Genomic DNA, 22,733 nt, shown 5'->3' on the forward strand with positions numbered 1-22,733 from the left:
GCTCCATTTTTCTCAGTGGCTCCTGATTAATTTTTGCTTTGTGGAACATTTTGTGCTAATTTATTTTCACGCCCAAAAGTCATCTGTGCCTCGTCTGCGGTGACAAATTCACTGCTGTGATTGTGGAATCCAAAATATACAACATGAGTCACTGTGGTCCCTCGGTATTTTCCTTTCTTTCATGCCCTGACCTGCGGACAGTTGCAATCACTGTGCAAGAAGGAAGATATACAAGATGCTCGAACATTTAGATTCTATAATTTCCATTAGTATTAAATATACATGAATGTTGAATAACACAAACTTCTGCCTGATAAACAACTTCATCCAAGTGTGCGAGTAATATAACAGCAACTGTCTCCACAAACACACCTACAGGCAGTTTACATGCTATAAAAAGCTCTAAACTGTGACATGCTCATGAATATTTATGGTGAAACAGCCTCTCTCTCTCTTGTTCAATAATTAGTATATGTAGATGTGTGTATGTGTGTGTTGGTTGGGGGTCCAAATAACAACATCCTACAGCTGTCAATGTCTAACCTCCCCCACCCTCTTCTTCTCATCTCAACCCCCCACACCTCCCAACATGGAAGCCAGTATCAATTAGCACCTTGCTGGCAGCAGCAGCAGGCTCCTGGCAGTCTCTTAATTGGAGGCTGTTGCTATAGAAACAACAGTTGCTAATCCGAATGGCCAAAGATAAGAAAGAATTTAAATTCCCAAAAGAGAAGAGAGAAAAAGCTGTTATAGTGTATTTTCAATGATTGTCAGCAGCACATGGAATTATTATAATTATCAAGTTTGAGGCAACAGAAAAAGACAAATCTTGTGCGACTAGAGGGCATTAAATATATTTAAATATATCATCTTTAACTTTGAGGTTTATCTTTATATCTATATATTTCAAATTTCACTCAGATATGTATTACTTGGATATTTGGATATATTTGTCAAACAAATTCTACAAAGAGATATGCCACAAAGGATCATGCTGATCGGTTACTTCAGCCAGATGGGCTAAAGTTGTGTTGGCATAAATAAAAAAGATCTAGAAGCAAACTATCTCCACAATAATCTCCAGCACTTCCTGTCGTCCTGCTCTGCAGTCGGCGAAGCAGCTCTGACTTCCCAGTGGAGGGAATTAGAGAAACCTAATTTCCCGATAATGATGATAACGACGATAACTACTGCTCCAGCTCGACATCAGCGGATTTGCAAAACTCTGCATCTTGACCGTGATTCTCTTTGCAGAGCGCATGAGGTGACGCTGCAACACAAAGGAGGAAAGACACAGCCGAGACTGAACACAGGCGATTTCATGCTGTTTATGCATGAAATCATTCATGGTGATGTCGTTGGCACGTTGCCCTACAGTGTTTATCAGAGATACTGAAAAGTGGTGATTAGAGAAACAGTTTCACATTAGAATATGAATTAGATCTTTGTTTGTGCATTTGCAGTAATGCTGCTAGTTGTGATGTGTTATAATTTTACTGCAATGATATGCAAACCAGCTCCAACCGTAATATTCAGATTTAAAATCCATTCTTGAACTGGGAAACAGCAGATGAGAGAACAAACTCCCCTGGCTCCATTTAACAGCTGTTCAGAAGATTTCTATCAAGTATTTGACTAAACTCTTTCAAAATAATAATAAAACTTACAAATTTTGAGATTTTTCTCTTGATATCAACAATATCAAACATTTTTTTCCAGTTATTATAGTTACAATATTGATATTGAGTTTAATGATCACAAAATGAATATTTAAACACAAAAAAAGTGGCGAAACATATTGTTTTGGATGGTAACATGTGTTCTATATTTTGTGTTGTTGTTGTTTTGGAGTAGGTCTTTTTGTTGTGATGTTTCGCTACAACACTGCTCTACTTGGGGAACCAAACTTTGGTTCTGAAGATAAGCTGCATGCATTGTTTTTGGAGCCGCAGCACAGCGTGTCCTTCAGCTCAAATCACACTCTTGTGTCCCCGAGCGAAACAGATCCGAGAGCGAGACGCTGAGCGGCTTAGCCCTCGGGCTCGTGTTGACTCCAACGGCACGAATTCTCTTGAACGTAAACACGTATTTAAAGTCCAATCAGCGTCCTCTCATATAATCAGCACAGGAATCAACAAGACAGGAGTGGAGGTTGATATTACATATGGTCGATGATTGAACTGAAATAAGCACTCACGCATGTCTACCCAGAAACTATATGCGTCTCCCTCTCTTTCTTTCCTGCTCCTAATTGGGGTGGATAAAGGATCTGTCGACCATGAAACAAGCCCCCCCACTGTGTGGCTGCCCTACCTATGAATGGCCAAGACCTAGATGTGGCGGATCACAGCTGTGAATGTGCGTCACAGCGAAATGCCAGCAGTCGCTCGAGAGTGGTTTCATAAGGGGTGTTCGCACCTGTCTTACTTTTCAGACGGTCGGCCCACCCCAGGGGGGAATGGACCGGGGGGGAGGCTAATGATCAGCTTCGGTACTGATGGAACGGGGAGGGATGAAGTGAATGGTCCAAATAAAATCAGTCAAGAACCTGGACAGAGGTCACATGTGGTCACAAGCCAGTGACTTAACAGAAAGGGATCCTGAGCAGCTCAATGGAACTGCTGGGGACACATGAATAAATAGATATTCCATTATGAAAAGAGGATGTATTACTCATGGTGGGGGTGGTAACGTTGGTCTGTCAGGTCTCTTAGTCCGTCTTGATAGATCTCTACATACCGGGTGGATCGCCTTTATGTTTCGTACAGTTTCACGCTCCTGAGGATGAATCCAACTCATTTGTCTTCTTAATTTGCTGTGCGTTGAGCTCCCTCAGCCGTGTTGTCGGATGACCTGTGAGTACTTTGTCGATCATTTAACCTTACAACTTGCGTCGTCTTGAAGTCAACACTTTCATTTGTCAATTATTTGAACCAAAAACCTGCGAAAGCAATGTTTATAGTGTCTTTAGTGGCAAATGTTAACAGAACATAACAAAGGCGCTGAACAACGGAAACATCCCGTTAGCATGTTAGCACGCGGACATTTGCAGTGCGAGTACAATTTCCAGTCGTTGCCTTGAAAGTTGGTAGAAAATTTTCATGGGAATATTCAGTTCGGGAATTTGGGGAATTTTGAAAAAAATATATATACGCAGAGCAATAAAAACATCATTCAAAACTCTGTTTTAAAGATGGAGGACTAGTCAGGTAAGTTTCGATGATATTATTAGGGAAAATATATTAGCATGCTGATTGGATTGTTCATCTGTCCATCTACCCTCTTTCTATTCATTTATCCATAAATTGTAAAATACTTTTAAAGACGATTTCAATTATTTGGCTAACTATTTATATCTCTGGCATTGCATTAGTTTTTTTTTACAAGCGTTTTTCTCATCTTATTCTACAGAACAATTCCTTGTGCACTATCTCATGTGTGGAGACATTTCACCCCAGCCATTGTAGAAGGAAAGGCTGTGTACATTTGCAAATACTGTGCAAAGACCTATGTTAAGAATGACACAGATCCAGAAGCATATAGTCAAGTGCCTAAAGTCTCCTCAGGGCTCAAATCAGCCTATGACAAAGCAAATGTTTATATTTATGTCAGTATATGACAAGGAAAATACAGTTAGTATAAATTACCCACACAATTTCCTGTTAATTCCCGTATATTCCCGTTAATTCCCATGGAAAGTTTTCAACTTTGAATATTCCCGGAATTTTGCAACCCTAAGTCCAACAAATGTACGATTTGCAACGGCTGCTTGGAGAGAACCGATTGGCTGATTCTCGTTTTGTAATCAGTCTTGCAAAAAAATGAGTCAATTCCCCCTTTTAATTATTGCCAGGCTGGTTTGTCAACTGTTCCTGTGAATGTTCCGTGTCCAAAAGACCTTGTTACAGAACATTGCGGATCTGGTCTACTTTATCAACCCTGATGGTCGCCATGGCAACAGTGGCAACATCCAGGCGGCTCATGAGGGGCCATTAGCAACACAAAGACTTTCAGCAGCAGCAGCAAACACTGAGAAATATATACAAGATGAACGCACGTAGATAAAACCCCTAGAAGTGTAAATACTTCCTGAGAACCAGTCAGGCACCCTGCTGACAAATAACATTGCATATGATTCCTGCATTGTAATTCTGACATCATTTACTGCCTGTTTCATGGATGTACACGTTTTCAGTATCTTATGTTTAAGGGACTCCATGCACACATAATGCCATCAATTTCACATTTGAGTTAAATTTCATGCAATTATTGATAATGCACATGAGAAAAGGGGGCAGATTGTTATGCAGGGAAAATCTGAATGTGGATTTTAAAAGGACGGCAACAAAAGAAATCTGAAAGGATATTCTCGCGTGTATTTGCAATGAGCGTCCTACCGAGCAGCGGTTATGAGAATGGATTTGTTAGTGAGGGAACGCTGTGCCACATGTCGTGACATTACTTTGTCTTCGCTCAGGTCAGTGCTGCTGCCAGGAGCTATTTCCTGTAGCAACACTTGAGACGGCAAGGTGAGCAGCTCTGAAAAGATTTAGGGTAACTGGCTGCTCTGTATCCTGCACACCGGAAGTCTGTATATGACCATACAAAAACCCAACATGCACACACACACACACATACACACACAGAGACACAGAAAAAAGCCCTTGGATTTGTGTCTGGCTCAGCGCTGTAGCTGAGACAAACAGAACAAAACGACTTCCTGTTAGACTCAGCCGTGATAGATTTTAACCTCGGAGGATATTTCACATTAGGTTTTCACATGGAAGTGACACAGTGTGAATATATTTTTGAAAAACAAGTGCATTGCCCTCATGACTCTCACACGTCATCTTTTTTTAGGGTTTATCAGTTATAATGTCTTAAATTGATCACAACTGAGTTATGCGATGAATGCAGTAGATTCAGCTCCTCTGTGAATAATGGACCTTACAGTTCAACAATGATTTCTGCAATACTGCACTGCAATAAGCATTCTTCTGCATTCAACTCAAGTTCCATCTCAATGAAAAGTAAAGGGAGAGCAGAACTTCCTGACGTCCATTACATTCTATAGAAGAAAGACTTGTTTTTAACATGTGTTACATGAATGGCAGCAATTTCTGATTCCATTTTCATTGCAGCACACAGCGGACGCCATCTGCATGAGAGCACACTGCCCCCATTTGTTGCAAGAGTGTTACTACATCAGTTTCACCATTTCCTCTCCCTGTTGAAAAGTAAAGTCAAATGACACTTTGTAAGAAACACCTCTGGTTTGACTCCTGTCGGCTCAGAGCAGAAATCGGAGGCTGCAGTGGACACCAATCTTCGAAGCTGGACAACTGCTGAGGCTGCAGATGGTCGGGTCAGAATTTGGCATCAAAGGCATGGATTCAAACACCCAAAGTGCCTCAGACCATGCAGGCAGCTGGAGGTGGTGGTGGTGCTGTGGTGGTGTGGAGGTTGTTTACTTTTCACATGTTGGCCCCTTAAAGCCAATCACGGATTGCTTTAATGCCACAGCCCATTTGAGTTCTGTTTCTGTCCAATGTTTCCAACTACTTTCTGCAACATAAGATGCAGTCACCAGATCTGGATCCAGTAGAAAAGGAGATTGGCAGCATAAATTATGCAGCGGACAAATCTGCAGAAATCTTGCAGAGTGCATACCACGAAGAATTATGTTTGCATGTTTTGAGTGCTGTTATTATGGAGTTCCTAAAAGTGTTTGCTGTCACTTTAAAGAAATGCCTGCATGTGTCTCCTGGTGCTCAAATCCAAACCTGAAAAGCATATTTATTTATCCCTGACCCTGCTCCCATTAAAACCCTAAAATCTATTTGTTTTGCAAGACTTTCTGTCCCACTTCCATATTGCACACAGACCAAGGATGCTGGAGTTACAGAACAAAGTGGGCCGACATGGACGGCCTTTCTTCTTGCAGGAGCTTGCATATCGCCATGGTCGTTGCTGGACTTAAACAGCTTGACAGGATGCAGGGACGTCATCGGAGCAACGCCGCGCCCACACTCGCTCATTGACCATCAACTCTGCTGGATTCAGACAATGAAAGGAGAATGTCAGGGATGAATAGCTTATACCACACTGGGGATGAGTACTGTCAGCCAGGGAGGACTCTTCATCAGTGGGACTCCATTATGACTCATCTGTACGATACACCCACTGTCTCTCTTTACTGTGCAGAGCTTCCCATTGTGCGGCTGAATGTGTCTCATCCAGCTCTCGAGAGATGAGCATCGGGTCTCATCCTTTTGAGTAATGGGTCCACAACTCAAGGATGTCAGCACTCTGTAAACAGCGGTTACAAAATATGAGAGTGAAATTAATTAGACTGCCCGTGCAGCTCGGTGGGGGTGATCGATTTATGAAGAAAGCTGAGCACAAAAGAGGAGGAAGCAGGGGAAATCTGTCTTTTTATTATTCTTGCTGACAAACCTGAGTGAGTGTAAGTATCACAGCATCAGAAGTGAGGGACGTTTGTGTGTTTTTTCCAAGTTCGCATGATGCTGCACTCACACTTGACAACTGCAGCGTGAATTTGTTGTGTAGCCTGCTGCAGGGTTCAAGGCCCCACCGACCTTAGATAGGAATCATAAGCTGAAAGAGAGGATGAATAAAGGAATTTAGAGCAAAAAGAACAGTTTCATGCAACCTGGCAGATAAGTGGAGAAAGTACTCAAACATAATAACACAACAAAATGAATCTATTGAAGAAAACATGAATGAAAAATACTTAAGTACAGTAAAAAGTAAATATACTTTGTTGCTTCACACCACCGCTACTTAGCTTTGCAGGAGACACATAATCAAAATCATATATTTGATATTTTTTTAATTAATTCTATGGACTATTCAAACTGTGTTTGGTAACTGTGTTTGGTCACATACAGCAGACACAAGAGACACATTCATAAACTATTGCTTTAAAAAAAGAGAGCGATGCTTTATATTCTGACATGGTGTGAATGAAGTTTCTAATTGAATTTGAATGCTGATTGATTGATTGAATGATTGATTGATTAATTGATTGAGAGATTACACACGACTTCACTGTGTTTCTTTTGTACATGTTGCTGCAGCTCCAGCACTGACGGCCCCTCACCACGTGGCGGCAGCAGCCGGCCCCCACAAACCAGAGGTTGGCGCTTCGCTGTCCACGCCCCAGTCACCGACGCCCTCCTCAAATTTCCGCATAGTGGGTCTCGGACCTGTGGACCCAAACTTCCCACGTCTTCTCCTCCGCGTCCTGCGCCTCCGGTGACACAGCCGCGGGGACCATGGCCCGCTATTTGCTGAGGTTGAGCCTGAGGAGATGCATCGCCTCTCAGATCAGGATGGCATCTGATCAGGTAGAAGAGCAACGCGCTGCTCCGCTGACAGGAGGCGCTTTCCCCTGTTAGCATGTAGCTCCAAATCTGCAACTTGGCATCGGTGGCAGCCTTGATGAAGGCTAGCGATGCTAAGCTAGCTGCTAACCTGTGAGTGTTTGCCAGAAGATGACGACTTGTGCATGTAAAGTGTGCATCAGTTTCCCTCGCGGCTGCAGGTTCAGGTGAATCGCCTTTGCAGCCATCCACTGGGAACTTGAATGAAGCAGCTGTGTCACTGCAGAGGTGCAGCCCTGGTGTCATGTCCCAGACAATAACATGTGTGCATGTTTACGTCGAACATATGGAAGAAGTTTGTCTAGACAGTAGTTCATGTAAAGCACAAGGAAATATGTGACCTAGAATTTACAGGCGTGTGTATCTTATTGCAGAGTCAGCGTGAAAAAAGCAAATCTATTAAAATACACTTCTTTACAATGTCTTAAAATTAGATTTGAGGTTGGTTCTATTTTAAAAAAGTACTATACTACAGTATTTGAGGAATCACTATTATCCAAAGAGTAAAATACACTATAAGTCATTTTAAATTAATCTTTTTTTTTTTTTTAGAGAATTCTACAAAATATAGGTAAATCAGGAAAGGCTCTATGGTGAGTGTTTTAACAAGGGAGTTAAACTATTTTGGTTTTCATTTGATGTGACAGAGACTTTTTTTGTTGTTTGTTTATTTCATACCTATTGAGAAAGCTAGGTTCACCTCATATGACATTTTATTCAACAGGCGGGTATTTAAGATGAAGGACTGCTGTCGTGTTGTCAGTCTGAGCAGATAGCGTGTTCTTAGATAAATCAGGGTTCACGTTAAGTCCAATGTACAAAGTGCTTTGGAGTCCTAGCAACTCTAGTGGATGTGAAATGCTGATTCTTTTTCAGATTTACAACTTGAGGCTATTTAAACTTTATTGTCCCAGAGGGGATAGTTGTTTTGCAGCCTGGCAGAAGTACAAAAACTCAAGAAAGATAAACATTAAAATACATCAATAAAACTATCGTTAAAGCAAAAAATAAGACCCTCATCAGGAAAAAGGAAACAGGAAATGTCTAAAAAACTAGGTCATCGTTAGAATTGAATAGTTTGGTGGCTTGAGTTATGAAATAATGTTATCACCTGTAGGAGTTTTGTAATCTGTATCTTCAGCCTGAGGGCAAAAGCTCAAATTCAAGAAAGAGAGGAGGTCGAGACTGTAAGAAGATTTCTCGAGTCTTCGCTGTAGCTCTCTTACCAAAGGTCAGGGACAGACAGGTCAGGTAACTTAACACCGATGATCTCAACCTGAAGGATGTGTTGCAACTTATTCTTGACCCGATACAGAGATTACCTGTAAAAGGATAAACATATTCACTAGCTTGTAATATGATTCCAATTTGCACAATGGTAAATTAACCTCTTGTTCTTTATGAGGTTTGAAGAATTGGACAGGTTGTTTTCAAATGTAGAGTCCTTGTGTAACAAATGGAAATCTAATCTATTTCCTCTGCTTATTCCAGCTCGGTGAGTTAGGCAAGGGAGCGGGCAAAGGTGGAGGTGGAGGAGGCTCCGTGAGGGAGGCGGGCGGTGCCTTCGGGAAGAGAGGAGCAGTGGAGGAGGAGCGGTACTACAGGTGAGTTGTAGCTGCTTTCAGACGTGCACTGACGTCCAGACATTTTCCCTGCAATCTCCTGGAGGGAATGTGTGTGAGAACGCAAATGTCAGATATAAAAATTTAATTTCCACCTGCAGGCAGAAGGAGAAGGAGCAGATGGAGGCGCTGAGGAAACATCACGTGGAGGAAATCGAGCACCACAAGAAGGAGATCGAGCGCCTGCAGAAGGAGATCGACCGACACAAGGGCAAAATCCGAAAGCTGAATCACGACGACTGAGGAAGAGCGGGCGGCCCATCGTCTGTGCTCCTACAAGCTGTCCCAGACCCAGAATCATTGATTCCCAAATATCAATATTTTTTATTTTTTTGATTTTACTGCTGGTCAAGGCAGGTCCTGTATCAGACATGATACTGACGGCATGGACATTTTAAAGAAAAACAATAAAGCACTTCCATATACACATCCAATGAAAGCTGTGAAACATGTGTGACTCATTATATTTAATCCTCATGTGCTCGGACAAAATGTCGGTTGTTTATTAAGTATTGAAGAAAACTCCTGAAGTGCAGATTTTGAGGAAAGGTGTATTTTTATTGGCGGGAAGTCGCGTCAGTCATATTTCGAGCGTCACTGTTGGGTGGTTGCAGACGAAGCGCTCGTTTTGATTCCCAGCACCGCCCGCAGACATGTCTCTTCGGTGCCACTCGGCTTGAGGAGCAAATCCACACACGGTAGGGAGTAAATCGCGGATGTTTTTCACCCCACGGATTTTTTAAATGTCTTCCTCTATTGAATCGAACCAACACTCCAGCCTTGTGTAAAATATATAACTTAAAAACAGCTCGTAAGCATTTAAAGGGACAAATCGTGGCGCGTGTCTGGACAGTGAAAACAAACGCACCCGCTTCGCTCCGCGGTGATTTCTCCCCTTCTCGTCCAAGTTCAACTCTCGCGATGTTTGCGGAGCGCTGGCGTTGTCCGGGCGAGCCGACGACGAGACCGTAGCTGTCTGGAAATCAGTCCTGTGGCTCCGACTCAAACATCTGCTCCATAATACACTTTCCCCCGCGTCCCACGGTGCAATCAGCCCGCGCTCGAACCCGCGCCCCGCTCACTGTTCGGAATCAAACCGGTGAGTCGCGCTAACTGTCAGATCGCGGGCCGTGTGCGTTCGATTTGCGAAATGTGTCCGCACGGCGAGGCCCTGCGCGTCAGCCCGTTAGCCTAGCCTGCAAGCTAACCCCCGCACCAGCGGGTTTTACCGGAGACACACTAAATAGATTTTGTTCTGGGAAACTGGGAAACGCGTTTAACATGAATGCGGAAGTCAACAGGAAACGTGTTGTACGTGCCTATGTGCAAATCTAACGCGTCCCCGTTCGCTAGCTAGCTAGCCGCATGTGAAGGGGGCGGGACGGCGGAGGTTTCTTTAAGGGACCGAGTTGTTAGCTTCATGTCTTTTTCACTTCTAATGTTATGATCCTCATAGTTCTAGTATCATTATTTATAGCGTTGTCTTTTTTAACTCCTTGTTTATGAAGCACCTTTCGACCAGAGGTGAGTTCCCGGTGATCCACTGGGAGAAAAAAAAACACTACATAAATAATTAAGAGGTAACGAGGATTGATCTGTCAAAACGGTATAATAATTCATAAAATAGACTGGACAATAATAATTAAACTAGAATAGAGATGCAATGATGGTGTGACCTAAAAGATGTTCACCTGGTTTTAAATGCAGTGATTTTTTTGCCATATAATATAATTAGAGAAATATACAGTCAAAGTGTTCAATATGTTAAAGTGTAAACACAAGGAAATTTAGAAATTGAAAGGCAACAAGTAATATGTAATGAGAATATTTATTCTGTAATAACATTGCAGTTGAAATGGCACTGATAGAAATGTGTTATTGTAAAGCGACAGTATTTGAGATGCCAGATACACAAGTTGCGTGTTGTCGACTGGGAGCAGTGCTGGTTCCACAGTCTGCAGGACGCCAATAACAGCTTAATGAAAACAGTTGGACTTAGTGTCTGCAGGATTAACTTGTTCCTAATACGTTGTTTTTCGTGGATTCTGTGTGATAGGAGAATGGCTGCCGCTGAGGTGAACGGTGGTTCTGCCCCGGCAAAGGAGGAGGAGGAGCCGATGGATGTGACGACCACGCACACAGAGAACTACCAGACCCTCATTGATGCTGGGCTGCCCCAGAAAGTGGCTGAAAGTCTAGACAACATCTTTCAGACAGGTGGGTGGTGGCTGCTTTGGCTCCTACAGTGTAGATTGCTGACAGTGATTTGGCAGCAGAATTGACCCCTGTCTTTTTCCTCTAGGCTTGGTGGCGTATCTCGACTTGGACGAGAGGGCCATCGATGCTCTGAGGGAGTTCAACGAGGAGGGAGCGCTCACTGTGCTCCAGCAGTTCAGAGAGAGCGATCTGTCCCATGTACAGGTAGCAACATGGATGGATTACAATGTTGTTGTTGTGTGTATTTCTGTGCTGTTCAGTTTCATGAAAATTGTTGTCTCATTCCCTGTTAATGTAGAATAAGAGTGCTTTCCTGTGTGGAGTCATGAAGACATACAGACAGAGAGAAAAACAAGGAAGTAAAGTACAGGAGTCCACAAAGGGTCCTGATGAGGTGAAAATTAAGGTAAACAAACTCATGTAGTTGAAGTTTGTTGTTTGAATGTCAGAGTCAATGTCATATATATATATGGACCATGGAGCTGAGTTCATGTTTGTGTGTGTGTTTTCAGGCTCTGCTGGAGCGGACAGGATACACCCTGGATGTCACAACAGGGCAGAGAAAGTATGGCGGTCCCCCACCGGAGGACATATTCAAAGGAGTGCAACCAGGGATTGGAACTGAGGTAGATGACTAGATACATTCTGAAATCTGTCGAGCCTAATTTCAAAGCTTTCCTGCCTTTTTTAAAACGGGCAATTTTCATTCTCTGCTGCCTGACTTCCTCCACTGAGAATACTTAATATCACGGTGTACAGTTTTCATTGCAAACCCTTGAACTTCTCCCCCGGATTATGTCTTCTTCATCAGGTGTTTGTTGGAAAAATCCCACGAGACCTGTACGAGGATGAGCTGGTGCCGCTCTTTGAGTCTGCTGGTGCAATCTGGGACCTCAGGTTAATGATGGACCCTCTCTCTGGGCAGAACAGGGGTTATGCCTTCATCACGTACTGCAACAAGGACGATGCCCAAAAGGCTGTGAAGCTTGTAAGTGACCTGGGAGGGAAGTTGAAACACTACATCAGTGTAAAATACAAACGGGAAGAACAAAAAAAAGAGTTTGTTTGTCTTTCCATTTTGTTTTCAGTGTGATAATCATGAAATCCGCCCTGGCAAGTACTTGGGAGTATGTATATCTGTTGCAAACAATCGCCTGTTTGTCGGATCAATTCCAAAGAACAAGACAAGGGAAAGTATATTGGAAGACTTCGGCAAAGTGACAGGTCAGGTCCAAATACACAGAGATCCTATGCCATGCAGGATATGTGGGGCTTGATTCTTTGCCTCGATCTGAAATCAAAGACGCTGTATTCATCTTACAGAGGGTCTCCAGGAGGTGATATTGTACCACCAGCCTGACGACAAGAAGAAGAACCGTGGCTTCTGTTTCCTGGAGTACGAGGATCACAAGTCCGCCGCACAGGCTCGCCGCCGCCTGATGAGTGGCAAGGTCAAGGTGTGGGGGAACGCCGTCACTGTGGAGTGGGCCGACCCTGTCGCTGAGCCAGACCCAGACGTCATGGCCAAGGTTAGCAATGTTCATGTCTTATAGCCATGCACTTGAGAAGACTGCAACCACACTGTGTATGACAATCTTTTTGTGATCTACATAGGTGAAGGTGCTCTTTGTGAGGAAGCTCGCCACAGCGGTGACTGAAGAACTTCTTGAAATGGCGTTCTCTCAGTTTGGAAAGCTGGAGCGAGTGAAGAAACTTAAAGACTATGCTTTTGTTCATTTTGAGGAAAGAGACGCTGCTGTTAAGGTGTTTTTTAAATTTTGTATTCCTTTGACAAGATATCATATCATAAAGATTTGTCTTTAACTAACCCCTTACTCCTCTCTTATGTTAAGGCAATGGATGATATGAACGGTAGGGAGCTTGGAGGAGAGCCAATTGAGATTGTTTTGGCAAAGCCTCCAGACAAGAAGAGGAAAGAGCGCCAAGCAGCTCGGCAGACTACCAGGAATTCAGGGTGAGTCAGACTGTGACACATGGCCGGTTAACGGTTTGACCTGTTTAGAAATAAGGATTCAATAAATGTTACACTGTCCTTACCGCTGCAGGTATGACGACTACTACTACTACCCACCTCCACGCATGCCACCACCAGGCCGAGGTAGAGGTCGTGGGGGCCGAGGGGGCTATGCTTACCCACCAGATTATTATGGATATGATGACTACTATGATGACTACTATGGTTACGACTATCATGACTACCGTGGTGGCTATGAAGATCCTTATTATGGCTACGACGATGGGTACAGCATGAGGGGTCGTGGTGCACGTCCCAACAGGGGAGGTCCTCCTCCACCGAGGGCTCGCGGAGCACCACCAACTCGTGGCCGCGGTGGCTACGCCCAAAGAGGCCCACCCCTAGGTGGTCCCAGGGGTGGGCGCGGGGGGCGCGGAGCCCCTTTCCAGCCACAGAGGGGCCGCGGTCCTCGTGGGGCCAGAGGCAACCGTGGGGGAAATGTCGGTGGAAAAAGGAAGGCAGACGTGTTTAACCAGCCTGACTCCAAGCGCCGCCAGACCAACACCCAACAGAACTGGGGGTCCCAGCCCATCGCCCAGCAGCCCCTGCAGCAGGGGGCCGACTATTCTGGTAACTATGGTTACAGTAATGACACCCTGGAGTTTTCACAGGATTCTTATGGGCAGCAGTGGAAGTAGATGCACCCAAAGGTATTTGGCAAAGTGGCAACAAAAAAAGAGAAAAACAACAAAAAGGAAAAAAAATCAGGAGATTGGCGACAATTTTTTGAATCACTTTTTATTCATCATCCCTCATGAAAAAATGTCTGTGTATATATCTCAGAAAAACGGACAGACCCCAGAATTGGCTCAAGATGATTGGCTGGAAAGCCTTTTGGCTGAAGAAATGAGCGTAACCGTTGTGGTGAATCATTTGTTACTTCTACGGTTACATTGGGACATGTGTCTTTAGAAAACACACAAAATACTTTTACTGTTACTTTTTGTTCCTGATTCTTTTAAAGCCAACAATGAACATTTTCAAAAAAGTGGACATTCATTTTGAAAAAAGTCTGAAAGGACATTAAATAATGATATTGCCTTGCAGGAGTTTTTGTCCATGCCCCCTCCCCCCTCCCTCTCCTCTTGTACTCCCTTTATTTGTGGTTTCTCATAGTTGCTTAGGGACTTGCTTGTAAATAAATGCTTATGGTTAGAGCTTCATATTTCATTTTTTGCAATGGTGGAGAAAAGAATCCACAGGAAGGAAGAAAACAAAGGTTTTGTAATGTTCAAAGTGTATGCCTAGCATTTCTAGATATAGGAAAAAAAATTGTGTTTTTTTTAAAACTGATACCATAACTTCCTATGTTTTCTTTGAACTTTCCCCGATAGGATTTGGTTTGGCTTACCTTAAGAGCCATAGCAGTTTGTTCTCTGATGGTCTTTGTATTTATAACTTTTACGTTTGTTCCGTTTCAATAAAACTCAGCTGAGCATCAGTCAATTGTCAGATACTCAAATTCAGTGTTGTCATTCAGTAATTGATTTGATCATTTTTTTTTTTCACCTCAATTCTCACATTTGGATGAAGATCTTCTTTTCCCGCTCAAATTTTCTTTTCCTCAAAGGATAAACACAAAAGGCTGAAATTGTGCAGTCAGTCAACGGGACAAGAGAACTTGGAAGGTGTTTGGAGGACACCATGATTTACAGGATTTTAACCTTTTACTTTTCAGTGCATGTTGCATCTCTGAATCTGCACTCAGAATTTATACAGTGATACCAGCAACCATTAAAGGACTAAACAGTGACCAGAGTGACTCCTTGCCATTGTCCAAGATTGTGCCCATCTTTGTCCTTTAGTCTACCGTCACTAAATGCTCCTCTAACGCATGATTATTTAACTATAAGTAACATTTTTGCCCAAAATTCTACTATTGGAAATCCTTCATTTTACACTTTGCCTCAAATGGTTCCTCCCTGTTTTTCACCTCATCCTTGATTGTATCTCCACTCAGATTCAGCCAGAGAAACGTTTTGGCCAAGGAAGTGCATTTCAAGTTAAGAAGTATAGTTGAGGAATGTTGTGTGGTTATACAATAGAAGTAATGTCGTAAAAAAAGTGTTTCAAAACAATTTGGTGTTTGTACGGAAACACCTACTGTGCCCACCTGTCTGAATAAACCTATAAGATGAGGACAATCTTGGATACTGGTGAGATGGTACTCACACTGGTATGGACCTGAAACAACTTGACAACACATTTGAATGGATTTGTTTGCCGAGTTGTCTCCCAATTCATTTTTATTTCCAAAATTTGAGCCCCGTCTCAGCTTTTGAAGACACCAAGGATCTGACCATCCTAAGGGTTAAAATTCTTGAGACATTTTCACCTGTTTTTAAAATGTTTTTAGCAACTGCCTTTTGGTACCATGGTATCATTGTATTTTGTTTCATGTGTCTGTCCTCTTATTCCAACCTGCCTAGGTGGAGAAGCATTGAGGGCGGCACCACTAGCATGAGGGACTCACCTGAACGGTACTCAAGGGTGAGCTCGCCTTGCACAGAGTACTGTCTCCTCTCCTCTAGCTCATTGTTATCTCTGGAGAAACACTAGCTATAATTATACCTTGTTCTTTTTTATTATTTTTTCCTCACCTACTATGCTGTTATGCGAATCAACTTTTTTTTTAAGTTTTGGAGGGCTGTGATTTTTCTTTCTTCCCCAGGAAATGAAGATTGAAAGTCACTAAATTTGACTGAAGAATCATTGAAAATATTACATTAATTGTCTCATCATTTTTCTGGGAGCATATTTCACATTTCCCTCTCATTCTGCCTATTTTCCAAGTTAAAGAGCCAAAAAGCTATTTTCTTTAGACTGGATTTAACAGCCAAAAGGCACAGTCAAGAATTTGAAAAGCGTTACAAACCCTGCAAGCACCTGTTTCCTGTCTTGGCTCACTGCACCAAAATGACCTCGGCCGTCTTCCCAGTGCAGAAATACACACACTCGGTGAATAGAGGTGGGGTGGATGTTTCCCCTCCTACTCCACCAGAGGAAGCTGTTCATCATCAGCACGGCCGCTGCGCCATTGTCCCAATAAACGATGCTGCATTTTTGGCCATTTTTACAGTCGTATATGTGTTATTAATACACAAATAATTAATATTTGAGTTGCTTGTCAAATGTATTTAGATCTCAGTGGGGACTGCGGGCTAAAAATAGATGCAATTGGCAGATTTCAGAACAATGGATTTCCCTAAAAAACTGGTGCATTTCCCCTCAAACACCACCAGATGGTAGTAGGAGAGACACATTATTTATAGTGCACAGGTAAGACGGGGGTGTTGGTACCACAGCAGCTTCTTCAATTATGTGTCATGTCACACACATTTTGGTTTGTATTCAAGTGCCATCAAATGCTGGAGTGTCTTTATTACAGCGTCTCATATCAGAACTGTCTTTATATGTTGCCTCTTGTCACCAGGCAGTAAAGGAGCTGCCCCCATCCATGTGAATGAGTTCACACTAATGGAAGGGACTGATTGGTAAGATTGTTCATTATCTGAACTCATTCTCAGAAAAGTCATGTTTCTGTTTTTGCTTCTTTTGTTCTATTTGAAAACAAAGTTTGGTGTCCTAGTTGTCTCTTTATCACGTGCTTACTTCCCAGTGTAAGTTCTGAAAGTCACAAAACTGGCACATACATTTTTCTGATCTCATGTATAACAAACTTTAGAGATTTGTCAATGTTTTCGTCTGTGTGGCCTTTTTTCTTTTTAGCTCAGAGTCTGGGGATGGTTCTCCACAAGGTGCATCCTTGAGAACGATGGACTCGAGTTCCAGAGCAACCACACGAGCACGAACCGGCTTAGCTGTTTACAGAACAGCAGGCGACTGAGGTAAGAGGTAATTGTGGATACGTGAACACCTCCAGTCTCTTTTTTTCAATGAAAATGGGAACAAAAGCTGTAACCTCCATAACTATTCAATCAAACCTAATTTCAAGCCAAGAAACAACATAGATCACAAAATCATCATCTGTATTACAGAAGAACAATGAATCTGAGCCAAAAAATCAAATCAAAGCCTGTGACCACACCAAAACTGGCTAGATCCAGAATTTTATTTATATCAGCATTTGGGGGAGATCCTGGATCTGTCCCTTTTTCCTTATCTGCTCCAAAACATAATGGTTTCCTTCTTGGCCCATCTCCCATCCTTCCAAGTTTTGTGGATAGTTTGTGTGTAATCCGGCTGACCGACAGGGGAAAACCTCCATAACCTTGTGGAGTTAACTTATAGTAATGAAGTGTTAATTTACAACAGTAATTATGCAGTGAATTAGTCCTGAGAAATCCATTCTAATGTGTTCTGTTTGATCTTTTCCAGCCACTGCTGGTGTCAGGATCCAGAGCTCGGTCCAGCAGACTGCTGCTCCCTCGTCTAGCTGAAAGAATCTGAACTGTACAGAGAAATCATGTGTTCATCTTGACTGTTCAATATATTTATTTCCAAAGTGAACCTGTGTGTTTGTATTTTTTAATGAGTGATATCTAATTATCAGAATTTTAACATCTGAACTTTTACTTGTGGGGGTGTTATTTGAAAGTTATTCAGAAGTTGTGCGCTCCACGTTCAGAGCAGTTGGATGACTGATGGGTGAACACACATAATCGGTGCTGGTCTCGAACTCGCTGATCCTGGATCCACAAGGTTTAAAGGGCCAGCCCTGTTTGAAAGCGCGGGAAGTGATAAATGTCTGCTCCTCGGGTATGAGCTTATTCCAGAAAGATCTAGAACAATCTCTAGTCTCCTCCCGAGGTGTGTTAATGTCACATCCTGTTGTACTGTAGTCTAAAAGCACGCAGATGTGTTCCAGTTAGTAACTCATGCTCATGAACCAGTTTGCTCTTTTAAAATAACACGTTTATTTTAAACTGGAAATGTAGCGGGAGTTACAAACATAACGTTTGAGCTAACCCGGAAGCGAATTCCCTTTCAGTTTCGGCCTTTTCAAAATAAAACAATACAGTATTTTAATTAGCTATCAAACAAATACGTTTTGTAAAAGCTACGCAGCCTTCGTCCTCATATTTACCGCACGTTTTATTACATCTCCGTTTGATCCTATTCATTTCACGTTTTCAAAACCTTGCTAATAATAGAAAATCCAGATTCAAATGGATAATTAAATATTTTTCACAGCGTAAACGGCCCGGGTATAAATAAACCTGAAGTATCAGAGGAAGAATTTTAAACAAAGTTCACACAAAAAAGTTTCGAGATCAAATTAGCTGTGGGGTCACGTGGCGCCGCTACGTCAGATGTAAACCAGGGGCAAGATGGCGGCCGCCGGAGGAGAGGCTACCGAGAGTGTATCGGATGAATTATTTCAAAACTTCTACACGGAGGTACCAGGAAGCTCGCGTGGATTCGTGTGTGTTGAAAGTTGTTGTCGCTCCGCATTCGTCGGCTGACGTGTGTTTCTCAGCCGCGTTGAGGATTGTCGTGTACGAGGCCTCGCAGACGTGAGCATCGGCTAACGACAACAAGCTAACGTGTTCCTACCCAATGCTAGCAGCCGCACCACCGAAGAGATGTCTGCTACACGTTTCCTGCAACTTACACAGACCAACAAAGTTAAAAAATGTTACCGAAGTGTGAGGCGTTGTTAGCTTCGCTTTTAAACTCACAGCGTCCAGGGAACCCTCAAGCTACTTTCAATTCATATTCAGCAAACCCACCAGGAGACACATCCAGGAAAGAAACAGACTTCCATGACCGTTAGTCCCTGGTGTGTGGGGGGGAATAGTGAGCAGTGACAGTGCAGCTTCAGACACAGTGTGTGGTTGTGTGTTTATCTTTCTAACAGGTGAAGCAGATCGAGAAGAGAGACTCCGTGCTGACCAACAAGCAGCAGATAGAGAGGCTGCTCCGACCTGGAGCCTCCTACTTCAACCTCAACCCGTTCGAGGTGAGTCCACCAGGGGGAGCAGTTCCACTTCTCCTGGGAACTACTGTTCAGACTGTAGGGAACAGGAGTCCACAAGGGGAAGAAGTTCCAATGCCACTGGGAACAACTGTTCAGACTGTAGGGAACAGGAGTCCACAGGGGGAGAAGTTCCACTGCTACTGGGAACAACTGTTCAGACTCTATAGGGAACAGGAGTCCACTTGGAGAGAAGTTCCACTGCTACTGGGAACTACTGTTCAGACTCTAGGGAACAGAGAAACGAGAGAGGGCTTTTAATAAACAAGGCCATGAATAGTGTATTTATCCTGCAACGTCCAGTAAACAGGAAACAACTAAATCAAATCACTTGTAGGTTTCTCCTGAACAAAAACAAGAACTTTCCCCACAGTTAATCTGCCTCAGTTACTTTAAAGAGATGGTTCACTGAAAAATGAAATTTCACTCATCTACTCACCACTGTAGGGTGGGTGAAGTGTTTGAGTCCACAAAGCAACAGCAGAACAGCAGAATCCAATACATTTAAAGTCAATGGTGACGGAGACTTGAGACATAATAATACAACAGAAAAAAACACAACAGTCCTCCATACTGCTTGTGTGGTGTCATCCAATTACCTGCAATCCCCGACATTCAAATTCCACTCGAAACAATGTCATTTCCATCGTGTTCAAAGGCTAAATGTTCTCTGAAACTTCATCCAAGGTGCATTCACTGAACCTGGGACACACCTGCTTGTGGCTACATCCGCTAGCTTCTGGTAGATGACATTCTAAAACATAGTGTAAATGATCTCGTTTTGAGTCAAATTTGAATATCTGGGCTTGCACACACTTGGATGACACCACACGAGCACTATGGAGCCATGTTACCACTGAAACTCCTAAAGTGTGTTGTGGACTCAAACACTCCACTTACCCCTCCATCGACATAGTGGTGAGTAGATAATGAATGAATTTTCATTTTTGAGTGAACCATCCCTTTAGTGTGCTCATGCAATCACAGAGCAATTCCATGAGCTGAACCATCAGAGGCTGGAGGATCTTCTTTCTGCTGTAGATACATGTGGCTCCTCATCATTCATGACATTTGTTTGGGGTCTTGTGATCGACTGAATGAATTAAAGACAAGAATCCAAACCTCATGTTCCTAAACCTTCTGCATATTACTTTGTTTTTAATTAAAGTTTTTTTTGGAATTCAGAAGAACAGCTTTTTGCTCAAAACATCACCTTGGTTTCGTGTCTTATTTTGGAATAAGAAACTGTCAGTAAAATGTTGGTGTATTTCCCAGGTGCTGCAAATTGACCCCGAGGCAACAGATGATGAATTGAAGAAAAGATTTCGGGCGGTAAGCGGAAGAAGAGAAGTGTTGGAGTATATCCTCTCAGTGGTCGTGCAATGTGTTTCTCTGCTGTTTATGTTCCTAATTTCCTTTCTGTCTCTTCACTATGCAGTTGTCCATTTTGGTCCATCCGGACAAAAATCAGGATGATCAAGAAAGAGCACAGAAATCCTTTGAAGGTAAAATCCTTTCACTTGTGTTGTGTTTTTGACTTTTTCTGTCTATAGTGAAATATGAGATCCTGAAGGTTCGTAGTGAGTTTAAGTTCTCCTGGTTATCTCCCTGTGCTCTAGCTGTGGACAAGGCTTATAAACTCCTACTGGACCCCGAACAGAAAAAAAGAGCCTTAGACGTGGTCCATGCAGGAAAGGAATACGTGGAGCATATGGTGAGTGTCCCACATCCCCTCACTGCTAGTCCTCTCATTCTCTACCTCCTTGTTACCCCTGACTGGTGTTTATGTGGTATTTCTTTTATTTTCCGCTGCTTTTCAACAGGTAAAAGAGAAAAAGAAACAGCTGAAGAAAGAAGGGAAGTCGCAGGTTCTCGAGGAGGATGATCATGAAATGGTTAGACAGTCATAAAATGATTTAATGAGATGGAATTGAAAATATAATGTCCTAAATCTAAACTACTGAAAGAGACAGAACATTATATCGAACTATTTAACTTTGAAAAAGGATTAATAATCATAATATTTACTTATAAAAGGTTATTTTATTACAACAGGATATACCTGTCCTGTGCTATTGTGATTATATACTTGTGGTTTTTATATTAAAAAACTATACTTCATATTTAAATAATGCTTTATCATACAGGTCCAGAATCTTCCTGCTAATTTCCTAGAAACTTTCCACATAATTACCTCATAATAAGCTGCCATTTGTTAACTTCTAGGATGATTACGACCTAATATTTATTGACCAGTATTTGTCATGTTCATGTCAACTTGAAGTTTCTGTGACTCAATTTGTCCTTTTCCAGTTCAAGCAAGCCGTGTACAAACAGACAATGAAGCTTTTCGCGGAGCTTGAAATCAAAAGGAAAGAAAGGGATGCAAAGGACATGCATGAAAGGTAAATGACATGCGGTGTAGTTCACATCTGATCCGATGATTTCACCTTAAAACAAATTATCTGGTTTATTCTGAACGTCATGGATTTCTTTTTCTCTTCTTACCTCACCAGGAAACGGGCGAGAGAGGAAGAAATCGATGCAGCGGAGAAAACAAAGCGAGATCGTGAATGGCAGAAAAACTTTGAGGTGCCTTCCTCGTCTTCCCGCTTACTCGTTAATAAAAAAGAAAAACAAATCACGATGATCTTGCTTTTGGCATTTCTTTTTTTCACCCCAGGAAACAAGGGATGGGCGTGTGGACAGCTGGAGGACCTTCCAGGCCAAAGGCAAGCGCAAGGAGAAGAAGAACAACAGATCCTTCCTCAAGCCTCCAAAAGTCAAGATGGAGCAGAGAGAATGAGGCCGTGAAACTGGACTGCAGTAGATTAAAAACCCACTTGTACTAAAAGAAAAACTCACTTCTGTGTATCCTCACCTCGTCGTCTGCAGTCTAGCTGTGTAGTCGCCATAAGGATACTTGTCATGCCCTCTTAGTTTTGTACTTGGGGTTTCTAATGTACATATCTGTGATCTGGACCCAGAGATCATACCTTCCTCGTGTCAGAGAGATAAATGATGCATCTTCCATTTCTGTAACTGACGAGAGAAAAATGCGCGGTTTGTCCTTATGTTTGCTTTTTGTCCTTTTTATTTTTAGAAAAATTAAATAAAGCTTGGTGTGAACAAGCCAAACGTTCAAAGCTGAGCCTAAAATGTGTCTGAGGTTGAAAGGTTCTGGAGACTGTTATCAGATATATATGATTATTACAGATCGCTTCACAAGTCAATACAATACTGACCAGATTTACTCACACTCCCTTGATTATGCTGTAACAGCACAACAGGTAATTATCTCTGGACTTTCTACTTGTTCAGCTTTTATTTCCTGTCTTGATGAACCCGTCGGTTCTGCATGTTTTAAAACTACTCAATGAAATACTGTCAATAAAAACAAACATCTGACTGGTGTTTGTTGTGCATACTTTTTCTTTTTATGTTGCTCTTTTTGGGGAGAAAACTGCAAAAAAATCGTTTTACCTGATTAGTATCTGCTTTGGATTTCAAATACA

At 42.4% G+C, this 22,733-nt stretch overlaps 3 protein-coding genes across 6 annotated transcripts; all 3 read left to right on the top strand.

Moving 5' to 3' along the window:
* Positions 1 to 7,180: 7,180 nt before the first annotated feature.
* On the top strand, positions 7,181 to 9,467 carry LOC133972132 (ATPase inhibitor A, mitochondrial-like). Of its 2 annotated transcripts, none has more exons than XM_062409386.1 (3): positions 7,181 to 7,370; positions 8,898 to 9,004; positions 9,124 to 9,467. In XM_062409386.1, the coding sequence occupies exons 1-3, from the start codon at positions 7,299 to 7,301 to the stop codon at positions 9,269 to 9,271; spliced, it is 327 nt and encodes a 108-aa protein (XP_062265370.1). In that variant the 5' UTR covers positions 7,181 to 7,298; the 3' UTR covers positions 9,272 to 9,467. The 2 variants fall into 2 exon arrangements, with proteins under 2 accessions (XP_062265370.1, XP_062265369.1); XM_062409385.1 differs by having other exon boundaries at positions 7,185 to 7,370; positions 8,898 to 9,010; positions 9,130 to 9,467.
* A 488-nt stretch (positions 9,468 to 9,955) lies between these two features.
* LOC133972131 (heterogeneous nuclear ribonucleoprotein R-like) lies at positions 9,956 to 17,750 on the top strand. 3 transcript variants are annotated; one of them, XM_062409384.1, is made up of 15 exons: positions 9,956 to 10,127; positions 11,085 to 11,245; positions 11,331 to 11,449; positions 11,544 to 11,651; positions 11,758 to 11,871; positions 12,057 to 12,233; positions 12,334 to 12,469; positions 12,569 to 12,774; positions 12,860 to 13,009; positions 13,099 to 13,220; positions 13,312 to 13,850; positions 15,710 to 15,770; positions 16,714 to 16,774; positions 17,010 to 17,135; positions 17,619 to 17,750. In XM_062409384.1, the coding sequence occupies exons 2-12, from the start codon at positions 11,089 to 11,091 to the stop codon at positions 15,742 to 15,744; spliced, it is 1,863 nt and encodes a 620-aa protein (XP_062265368.1). In that variant the 5' UTR covers positions 9,956 to 10,127; positions 11,085 to 11,088; the 3' UTR covers positions 15,745 to 15,770; positions 16,714 to 16,774; positions 17,010 to 17,135; positions 17,619 to 17,750. The 3 variants fall into 3 exon arrangements, with proteins under 3 accessions (XP_062265368.1, XP_062265367.1, XP_062265365.1); XM_062409383.1 differs by having other exon boundaries at positions 17,010 to 17,128; XM_062409381.1 differs by lacking the exons at positions 15,710 to 15,770; positions 16,714 to 16,774; positions 17,010 to 17,135; positions 17,619 to 17,750 and having other exon boundaries at positions 9,957 to 10,127; positions 13,312 to 14,721.
* Positions 17,751 to 18,505: 755 nt separating this feature from the next.
* dnajc8 (DnaJ (Hsp40) homolog, subfamily C, member 8) lies at positions 18,506 to 22,626 on the top strand. The gene is made up of 9 exons (XM_062410430.1): positions 18,506 to 18,640; positions 19,102 to 19,203; positions 20,494 to 20,550; positions 20,657 to 20,723; positions 20,838 to 20,932; positions 21,042 to 21,113; positions 21,532 to 21,623; positions 21,735 to 21,810; positions 21,902 to 22,626. Exons 1-9 carry the CDS (start codon positions 18,572 to 18,574, stop codon positions 22,022 to 22,024), a joined length of 753 nt encoding a protein of 250 aa, XP_062266414.1. The 5' UTR covers positions 18,506 to 18,571; the 3' UTR covers positions 22,025 to 22,626.
* Positions 22,627 to 22,733: the final 107 nt, after the last annotated feature.

The sequence above is a fragment of the Platichthys flesus genome, chromosome 17 (assembly GCF_949316205.1).
Source record: "Platichthys flesus chromosome 17, fPlaFle2.1, whole genome shotgun sequence".
Classification (NCBI taxonomy): Eukaryota; Metazoa; Chordata; class Actinopteri; order Pleuronectiformes; family Pleuronectidae; genus Platichthys; species Platichthys flesus.